Raw genomic sequence first — 10,000 nt, forward strand, 5'->3', positions numbered from 1 at the left:
ACACATAAATCACTTAATATTCAAACTGTATCTCAATAATAAACTATTATAATTACAATACTTACACCAGTTATTATTCCAGTGATTAGGTTTTAATAGAAATTGTGTAGAATTTGAACAGTGAAATTGATATTAATGACTTTTAAGGTCACAAAATGAAGCTTCTGACAGAGTAGAGCGCTTTAGATGAAGTTCAACAGATCAGTTCACCAGAAAACAGACTGTAGCTTAGTTCTTCCTGTGTACACACAGTGTGTGTGTGTGTGAGGGGGAGAAAGATTATGTGTGCTGCTGTTCAATGCGAGGACGTTTACTGTGGCTTCCTGCTGCAGGACTGTGGGACGGGACAGAAGACACTGAAACAGTGGTGTCTCTGAATCCTTCAGCCTTCATCACACAGAGATCACAACCATCAACACAACATGACATCTAATAGTAACATCACTACATGAGTGTGTAGGTGTGTTAGTGTATAGGTGTGTGAGTGTATAGGTGTGTGAGTGTATAGGTGTGTGAGGGTATAGGTGTGTGAGGGTATAGGTGTGTGAGTGTGAAGGTGTGTGAGTATATAGGTGTGTGAGTGTGCAGGTGTGTGAGTGTGTAGGTGTGTGAGTGTGTAGGTGTTGACTGACCGTGAGCTGGTAGGGAACGTTGGCGTCTCTCTGGCTTGATGATTTATACAGAGACACAAACCTACAGAATGAATAAAAGAACAAACTGTGAACTGAAACACATCAATTTGTATTTTTGTTGACTGCAGAGGTGATGCGTGTGCACACGTGCGCACACACGCGCACACACACACACACACACACACACACACACTTGCCTTTGTGCTCCTTCCCAGTGCATGATGAGTCTCTGTGTGGCTCCATGACCCCAAATCTCACCTAATGGACAACCAAGCAGTACGTACACACACACACACACACACACACACACTATAACGGACTGTTAAAGCCACACTTCTGACTGTACTGCCCTCTACTGGACAACCTGATAATTCACCATTCAACTTGTGCAGACATGCGCTTCCCAAAGTGGTAATGATTCACTTCCATCACTAGTTAACTACATTAGACTCAACACTTCAGTGACAAAACCAAAGACTGAATCATGAAGGAGCAGATTACCCAGAGCGGGGACGAGCCTGGACTGACCGCTCAAGATTTTAGTCGTCATCTGATTGGTCAACACCACCTGAGAACAACACACAGGAGTGATGAGTATGTAGACAGAGGCCAGGGAGACGTGTGTGTGTGTGTGTGTGTGTGTGTGTGTCGCACCGCTGGCCCGTGCTGAGCCGATGCTAAGCGAGTGAGCTGTTGTGAAAAGCCGCTGAGGAGACGAGTCCTCTGAGAGACATCCTCCAGCTCGTGTCTGAACGGGAAAGCCACGCTGTCAATCACCACCAGTCGCACCTGCCATCCCATAATAATCACCTCAATAATCAGGAATAACAAGCTCAATATCTGTTCATGGAAATCTGTTAAATTGAATTCTAAATTTCAGCTTTTATTATGGTTGAGGATGTTTCTAGTCTCAGTTTGTACTTTCACTATTACAGATTCAGTTTTTTTAATCCTCCAGACTGACTTCTGTGGCAGCATGAGCTCTGAAGTTCAGCAGATGTTGGATTGTATCCTCATGTGTTTCCTTCTCTGACCTCTTCCCAGACGTGTGAAAAGCTGTGTACCTGTGGACGTTTCCTCAGGAAGTCAGGCAGGAGGTGAAGCTCAGCGAGCAGAGCCACGTGATCATGACAGCGCGTTAGGAAGACTCCGGAGAGGATCTTCTCCACGGTGAAGCTCTCTAAAGCTTCACGTTGCTCTGAGAACACACACGCAGCACAATTACTGATTATACTGTTCTGCCGAATGGTGAGAAGGTCAAGGATGTTATGACATCATCAAAAAGTATAATAGGAAGTTGCAGAACAGAAAAAGGGGGTAAACAGGACTATAAACACACCTTGGTCCTCAGCCAGAGCGGTGCAGTGCTCCACCGCAGCTCGGGCCATGCCCACCAGCCGCTCCACCACAAACCCACCTTCAGTGTCCACGAACACGGCTTCACCCCCCAGTCCTCCAAAACACACCGGGATCTGTACGTCTACAGCCAGCTGCACACTGACACACACATACACACACACACACACACAGAGTAACTGACATTAATTCTCATATTAAGGAACAGTTAAAGGGTTTTATCCCGTGTAAAACTCTGGTATGAAGTTCTACCAAACCCTCTCAAAGGTTCACAATGGCACAATAAAGAATCTCTGACATTTGTTCTGGCTCCCTGATGCTGTGCTGATGAAAGGTGCCGTGAGGAGAAACTCTCAGCTCTCACCACAGCTGGGTTTTTCCGATGCCTGGGACGCCACAGATCTCCGTGCTCCTCCCCACGGGAATCCCGCCCCCGAGCACAGCGTCCAGCTCCGAACAGAAGGTGACGATGTTGCCCCGCGTCTCCTCCTGGTGCAGGAGATCCAGCGCTGTCAGACTCTGCACCGCTGCCCTCTGCTGGAGGGGCAAGGAGTCATCACGCAGAGTCTGCAACACCTCAGCAGCCTCCACCTGAGATAATCCTGCTGCTGCCAAAGTCATGACATACATTAACGCAGCCACCAACACATTCTACACACACACACTCGAGTCCACACCATCACATCCCCACGAGTCAAAGGTCTGATCTTTAAACCTTTATTCTTCAGAATATGTAAACGAGTTTGTAGGCTAAAAGATCATCTTAATAATGACTTATATTTCAACATAATGTATCGTTATAAGGAGGTAATAATGAACACATCATAAACTAATCTCACTAAATGTCCAGCAGATTAAAAACCACATTTGTTCCATAAAGGGGACACTTTTGCTCTCAGCTGTAAGACTTATTGAGGGAGTTTGTACACAACAGTGTACCTTTACACAGCTGGAGCTGCTGCACATCTGTCACATCTGCAGCGGTGTGAAATCCAGCGGTTATTAATTTGACCTTCACAGAAGGAGCCAGAGGAGAACTGGACACGGTCCTGAACATCATCACATAACTGGACATCTGAACTCTTCATCAGCATGAAACAGAATCACAACAGATATGAAAACCGGAAATACTGAAGAGTATCAAGTAAACATCAGTCTTTACTAATCAACAGTGAGTCATTTACGAAACGCGTCTCTGTCCTTTGTCCCTTTTCGCACTCCGTTGAAATCTTCTGCGTATTTATAATAACACGAGTCCTCCAACTTGGAAAGGGAAATATTCTGTTTATAAATAAATAAATAAATAAATCAGTTCACTTGTAGAATCCATTCCATTGTTGCTATTATAATGTGCTGGTTTTTTTTCGTTTTCTTAAACAAGTCTGTTAATATCAAACTGCTAACATGCTAGCGCTAAGCTAACTAACATGCTAAGCTAACTAACATGCTAAGCTAACTAACATGCTAATAAATGAAATAAAGGGGAAACGGAAGTAAACTGAATTAAATGAAATACAGATTGAAAAAATAATCAAAGAAACGAATTCAAACTATTTTATTTTTTAGTCGAACATGTGCCTCAATGCATTCCGTAACTACGGGGTGTATGAAGGGACAAACTGGAGAAGAAAAGCGCGTTTGGAAAAACAAAAACGCAGGGTTCCGAATCGAAGACGTCCATTTTACAGACGCGTCAGGAGGAGAATCAGTAACCGCGCAGTACAAAGCGGTCTGAGGTGAATGTTCTTATTAATACTTTAATTAATAGATGTTGTGGAAGCTTTAAACACAGCACCAGACTTCTGTAGTGTTTGTGTGTCTATCTGTGTTTAGTGTATTCGTTGTGTTGTGTGTGTGTTTCTGTGTGAGTGTCTGTGTGTGTGAGTCTGTCTGTGTGAGAGTGTGTGTGTCTGTGTGTGAATGTCTGTATGAGAGTATCTGTGTGAGTGTGTGTGTCTGTGTGAGAGTGTGTGTGTGTCTATCTGTGTTTAGTGTATTCGTTGTGTTGTGTGTGTGTTTCTGTGTGAGTGTCTGTGTCTGTGTGTGTGAATCTGTCTGTGTGAGAGTGTGTGTGTCTGTTCGTGTGAGAGTGTCTGTGTGAGTGTGTGTGTGAATGTCTGTATGAGAGTATCTGTGTGAGTGTGTGTGTCTGTGTGAGAGTGTGTGTGTGTGTGTGTGTCTATCTGTGTTTAGTGTATTCGTTGTGTTGTGTGTGTGTTTCTGTGTGAGTGTCTGTGTCTGTGTGTGTCTGTCTGTGTGAGAGTGTGTGTGTCTGTGCGTGTTCGTGTGAGAGTGTCTGTGTGAGTGTGTCTGTGTGTGTGAATGTCTGTATGAGAGTATCTGTGTGAGTGTGTGTGTCTGTGTGAGAGTGTGTGTGTGTGTGTGTGTGTGTGTCTATCTGTGTTTAGTGTATTCGTTGTGTTGTGTGTTTCTGTGTGAGTGTCTGTGTGTGTGAGTGTCTGTGTGTGTGAGAGTGTGTGTGTCTGTGTGTGTGAATGTCTGTATGAGAGTATCTGTGTGAGTGTGTGTGTCTGTGAGTGTGTGTTTAGTGTATTTAGTGTGTGTTGAGTGTGTTTAGTGTATTCATTGTGTTGAGTGTGAGTGTTTGTGTGTGTTTAGTGTATTTAGTGTGTGTTGAGTGTATTCATTGTGTCGAGTGTGTGTGTTCAGTGTGTGTTGGGGATGAACTGTCGCTCGGAGGTGTTGGAGGTGTCTCTGGAGTCCCGGCAGGTGGATGAGGCCATGGCGGCGCTGTTACACACCATCCTCCTGCACCGCAGCACGGGGAAGTTCCACTATAAGAAGGAGGGCACGTACTGCATGGGCACGGTGGGGACTCAGGACGTGGACTGCGACTTCATCGACTTCACCTTCGTTCGGGTTTCATCGGACGAGCTGGAGCGCATGATCAGGAAAACTGTGACGGAGTTTAAGGTCATTTAACCTGTCATCTGTAGCACAGCCTTCCATCCTTCATTGTTAAAAGCCGTTAGTTATCACCTTCATGATTGTTCTTCCTTGTTTTCTTCTACAGGACGCCTTGGGGAACTCGGGCAGTGACGGAATGGGACAGATCTCTCTGGAGTTCTATCAGAAGAAGAAGTCGCGCTGGCCGTTCTCGGACGAGTGCATCCCCTGGGAGGTGTGGAACATCAAGGTGAATGTGGTGAACCTGGCCAACGAGCAGGAGCGTCAGATCTGCCGCGAGAAAGTGGGAGAGAAACTCGGCGAGAAGGTCATCAACATCGTGGAGGTCATCAACCGGCACGAGTATCTGCCCAAGATGCCCACGCAGTCCGAGGTGGACAACGTGTTCGACACCAGCCTGAAGGACGTCCAGCCGTATCTCTACAAGATCACGTACCAGATTACGGATTCTCTCGGGACCTCAGTGAGCACCACCATGAGGAGGCTCATTAAAGACACGCTGGCGTTATAACAGGCTTATAAACTTCTGTTAATACGTCATCAGCGCACACACACACACACACACACATCCTCCCTATTTATCAGTCTGTAATTAATACTGGAAATAAACTAGCAGTCAAAAGTTTGTACACCGGATTAATGATGTATTTTATTGTTTTAAAGACAATTAAATGAAAGCTTTTGGTTTAAATGTAAATTCTAATGCTCATGTTTACGTTTAATAGTCACTGCTTTCTTCACCTGCTTTCTATCGAAACAGTTTCCTGGCTTTATTGAGAAGTCTCTGGGTTTCGTGTTGTGTTCATTCACAGAGTTCAAGTGAAAACAACACAGAATGAATAGCGTGTAATGAGCAGGGGTGTACAAACTTTCACTCACTGGTGTAAATCTGTGTCTGAGTTCATGTGAAGCTTTCGTTTTGTACAGAATAAAACTAAAAATCCTCAGAGAAATGATCAGTGTGAAGGTAAAACGACTGCACCGGAGAAGCTGCTGATCAGTGGCACTTTATTGTAGAAAGCAAAGCCTTTAAACAGCAGGGAGGAAAAAAAATATCACTAAACACAAAATAAAGCTGACACAGAAGTGTGTATAGAGTTATATCTTTATAAAACTGAGAATTATTGCAGAGAAATCACTGAAATACTCAGAAAGTTACACCGCCATCAGAAAACAAGGAGACCATCAGTACAAAGTAGAAAATGAGACAAAGACCAGAGAAGTTTGACTGAAACTCTTCTATGATCAGCCCGAAGCCCGTTAGAGTAAAGAAGCATCTTCTACATAAACCGAGGCATCTGAGTAATACAAATAAAATGAAGATAAAAAAAAAAAAGCACGTTACATTCAATAAACTCGGCCCTGAAGCTTCGGCAGAAATCCCATCATCATTCTGTTCATCCTCATTCTGTCCTGATCAGATTCACACACACATTTTAATATCAGATTTACAGCCCAAAACAAATCAAACATTTTCTCAGAACTCAGAAATTGTGCTTTAATTAATAAACTGTGATGTCACAAGAATCCTGTACAATTAGCTCCTGGACACCTGATTAACCTGAATAACGAGCGCGTTCTATTAGTAACCAAGTACTGATACAGTACCGTGATATACTCACACACACATACACACACGACCCCACACGCAGTGTGATGAGGATATTTACACATCTGTAAGTGCTTTGTGTGGCTTTTTTTTTTCTTTTCAAAATTTCTATTTGTCACAATATTGTGATAAGAAAATAAAATTTCCAAAAGTTTCTCACCACAAATAATGTCAAGGATAAAGAACACACCACTGTATATGTGTATATGTGTGTGTGTGCGTGTGTGTATGTACTGTATGTTTGTGTATGTATATGAATGTGTATGTACAGTTTGTGTGTGTGTACATGTGTATGTATGTGTGTGTACAGTATGTTTGTGTATATGTGTGTGTACAGTTTGTGTGCATGTGTATGTATGTGTGCGTGTGTGTACATGTGTATGTATGTGTGTGTATGTATGTGTGTGTACGGTATGTTTGTGTGTGCGTATGTGTGTGTACAGTATGTGTGTGTGCATGTGTATGTATGTGTGTGTGTACGTGTGTGTATGAGTGTGTACATGTGTGTGTATGTGTGTGTACATGTGTGTGTATGTGTGTGTACGGTATGTTTGTGTGTGTGTACAGTATGTGTGTGCATGTGTATGTATGCGTGTGTGTACGTGTGTGTGTGTATGTATGTGTGTGTGTACATGTTTATGTATGTGTGTACAGTATGTTTGTGTGTGTATTTGTGTGTGTACAGTATGTGTGTGTGTATGTGTGTCTACAGTATGTATGTGTATGCATGTGTGTACATGTGTGTGTACAGTATGTTTGTGTGTGTGTATGAGTGTGTACATGTGTGTGTATGTGTGTGTACATGTGTATGTATGTGTGTGTACGTGTGTGTACAGTATGTTTGTGTGTGTATGAGTGTGTACATGTGTGTGTATGTGTGTGTACATGTGTATGTATGTGTGTGTACGTGTGTGTACAGTATGTTTGTGTGTGTGTATGAGTGTGTACATGTGTGTGTATGTGTGTGTACATGTGTATGTATGTGTATGTGTGTACGTGTGTGTACAGTATGTTTGTGTGTGTGTATGTGTGTGTACGTGTGTGTGTGTGTATAGCCATAAATAGCTGTGTATCCAACACTATTTGGACAAAAGTGTCTTTATATCTGCGCTGAGACGTAAAGGAGCGATTAGTGAGAATGATGATGTCTTTATAAACCAGTCAGATTCGAAAAAAACACTTACACACACACTGGAGTTTAACACAACTGTACAATAACTGTACAATAACAAGATCACAAAATATTAGCTCTGTCATTTTGGGTCATGCCTGCTGAGGTTTGTGTGTGTGTGTGTGTGTGTGTGTGTGTGTATACCTTAATTTCAGAATAACACGTTTTAGTCTTTAACACTGTTAAAGAAACAAAATCTCATGCAGTTATTCACTAATAATAATAATGATAATAATGATAATAATAATAATAATAATAATAATAATAATAATAATAATAACACTTGTTCACTAAATAGAAGTGAAACCCCGGTGTGTAAGAACTTTGTGTTATGTTCTGTAAGTGACGCAATAAGGCAACACAAACATCTGGCTTTTAAATGTTCGAGCTAAAGCGCGTCTGAAAGCTGCGTCACTCAGAAAGAAACACGATATAAAATGTGAAATCTACATCTAGGTCATTGCAGAAAGTGGAGGAAGGAGAAGACGTGACGTCCTGAACACTACGCTGGTTTGGGTTTGACGACGAGCCTTTCGTCGTCTTCCACTAACACCACAGAGGAAAAAAGGCCACAGAGATGAAGAGGAATGAGCGTAACTCCTACGCAGGAAAAGCACTTTTACAGAGTTATTGCAGATTATTAGGGGCAGATCATTAACCTTCTGGACAAGGAGATGGATCAGAAATAAGGAATAAACATCTGCCTTTGTTCACTTGATGCACCAAGTAGTAAAAAACAAACAAAAAAACAACAACCTGAAAATAGGTAAGTATATATATATATATATGTGTGTGTGTGTGTGTGTGTGTGGACACGTCATCGTCTGCATTAAGACCAGACAAAGTGGAGACGTGAGCAGTGTTTGACGTTTGCTTCTTTACACCTGATTCTATAAACCCTGCAGGTTATTTATCTGTCCGCCATCTTGACAATGCTGCCCAAACCCCGCCTACAAACGTGTCACACTCATCATCGGTTCGAGACCCTTTAACATGAGAACAGATCCGGATGGTGAGAGTGACGGCGTGTTCAGACGTGACTGTGGCTCTGCTCGTGACTCCACAGACTGAAAGCAGTCTTGAAGGTCCTGTGGCAGAGTTTGCACATGTACTGCCTCTTAAAGGTCAGAGCGGAGAGCGTCGGCGCGTGATAAAACAGCGTGTCCGATTCCTGAGAAGTCGCCGCGTTTTCAGCGCTGTCCGACCGGGAAAGAGAGAAATCCCCGCCCTGAATTTCCTGCTCCGCTCTGTCTGGTTTGGACAGAGAAGACGTGAGGGATCTGGGCTCCTCCTCCGTGACCTCTGATTCCGGCAGAGACGCTTGCGAGGACAGAGGATCTTGGGCAGAGATGGTGAGAGTCGGAGACGGAGGAGGAGAGCACGGCGGTCCGTCTGTCTGTCTGCTCACAGGCTCCTTGGAGGACGACATGTGGGACTGATAATGGCTCCAGAGGCGGAAGTTGGTTCGGAACGCTTTGTGGCAGATGTGGCAGATGAAGGGCTTGATGTGGCAGAGAAGCTCCTGATGGCGCTCGAGGGCTTTGTGAGAGCTGAAGAGTTTGCCGCATTTCTCACAAGGCCTCACGCCTACTTCCTCGGGAGCTGACGGTTCTCTGTCCATCACCGGTTCCTCCTGCGGCTCCTCTTTTACGACGAGTTTGCCCTGACTATGATTCGAGCTCAGATCCTCCGGGAGGTAAGAAGACGAGTCCTCGGAGTCGCCGTACGTCGTGTCGTCTCTTATCGCCTCTTTAGGAGGCAGCGCGACCCCGAGAAGCTCCGGCGTCCCCTGGTTAACGTCGTGGTATCCAAAGGTCAGCTGCTCCCTGACGGTCATCATGTTCTGGTTGTGAACTTCGACCTGATGGCGCCAAATGCTGAAGGAGGATTTAAAAGTGCGCATGCACTCGAGGCAGGTGAGCTTCTTGTACTTGCAGTGAGCCTCGTGGTCCTTTTTCACCAGCGTGTTGGAGAACCTGAGACCACAGTAAGGGCAGACCGTGGCGTAGCGACACGCTCGCTCGTGATCCTCCAGCTCGTTCACAGAGAACAGTTTCACGTTGCAGAGCCTGCAGGGGAAAACCTCTCTGTCTTGGTTCTCCTTGATGTGTCCAGCTTCCTCCTGCCGTTCACGCAGACCTTCCTGGTCTTGTGCTTCCATGCTAGCTCTCTCAGCAGTGTGTCCTTTCATGTGCAGTTTAAAATGCGACTGGAAAAAGAACATTTTCCCGCAATAGGGACATCCATAAGACCGCGATCTCCGGCTTTTCTTGGCAAACGGCTGAGCCTGATGGCCTTGCTTGT

General features: G+C 44.3%; 3 protein-coding genes across 5 annotated transcripts in view; 1 reads left to right on the forward strand and 2 right to left on the reverse strand.

The window, feature by feature from the left end:
- rad51c (RAD51 paralog C) overlaps positions 1-3,565 on the reverse strand; it is a 3,674-nt gene extending 109 nt beyond the window's left edge. The window contains exons 1-10 of one of the 3 annotated variants that reach the window (XM_060895385.1): positions 3,173-3,490; positions 2,928-3,070; positions 2,353-2,596; positions 1,972-2,129; positions 1,697-1,830; positions 1,287-1,421; positions 1,134-1,200; positions 830-890; positions 633-693; positions 1-387 (exon numbers count right to left, since the gene is read on the reverse strand). The exon at positions 1-387 is cut by the window's left edge and continues 109 nt beyond it. In XM_060895385.1, the coding sequence (XP_060751368.1) occupies positions 280-387; positions 633-693; positions 830-890; positions 1,134-1,200; positions 1,287-1,421; positions 1,697-1,830; positions 1,972-2,129; positions 2,353-2,596; positions 2,928-3,063 (1,104 nt within the window). In that variant the 5' untranslated portion in view covers positions 3,064-3,070; positions 3,173-3,490 and the 3' untranslated portion in view covers positions 1-279. Of the gene's footprint in view, positions 388-632; positions 694-829; positions 891-1,133; positions 1,201-1,286; positions 1,422-1,696; positions 1,831-1,971; positions 2,130-2,352; positions 2,597-2,927 lie in introns of all 3 variants that reach the window. The other 2 variants (XM_060895386.1, XM_060895384.1) reach the window with 2 other exon arrangements.
- Positions 3,566-3,574: 9 nt separating this feature from the next.
- atg101 (autophagy related 101) lies at positions 3,575-5,607 on the forward strand. The gene is made up of 3 exons (XM_060895388.1): positions 3,575-3,724; positions 4,659-4,922; positions 5,023-5,607. Exons 2-3 carry the CDS (start codon positions 4,671-4,673, stop codon positions 5,425-5,427), a joined length of 657 nt encoding a protein of 218 aa, XP_060751371.1. The 5' UTR covers positions 3,575-3,724; positions 4,659-4,670; the 3' UTR covers positions 5,428-5,607.
- Positions 5,608-8,489: 2,882 nt separating this feature from the next.
- The window catches only part of zbtb21 (zinc finger and BTB domain containing 21), a 5,783-nt gene continuing 4,272 nt past the window's right edge, over positions 8,490-10,000 (reverse strand). The window contains exon 2 of the mRNA XM_060895383.1: positions 8,490-10,000. This exon is cut by the window's right edge and continues 1,691 nt beyond it. Coding sequence (XP_060751366.1) covers positions 8,727-10,000 — 1,274 coding nt within the window. The 3' untranslated portion in view covers positions 8,490-8,726.

The sequence above is a fragment of the Tachysurus vachellii genome, chromosome 20 (genome assembly GCF_030014155.1).
Source record: "Tachysurus vachellii isolate PV-2020 chromosome 20, HZAU_Pvac_v1, whole genome shotgun sequence".
NCBI lineage: Eukaryota > Metazoa > Chordata > Actinopteri > Siluriformes > Bagridae > Tachysurus > Tachysurus vachellii.

Excerpts from the sequence above, each read along its gene's own strand:
- atg101 (XM_060895388.1), top strand. The coding sequence starts at position 4,671 with ATGAACTGTCGCTCGGAGGTGTTGGAGGTGTCTCTGGAGTCCCGGCAG. Across the intron at positions 4,923-5,022 it reads AAACTGTGACGGAGTTTAAG|GACGCCTTGGGGAACTCGGG; the intron begins GTCATTTAACCT and ends TTTCTTCTACAG.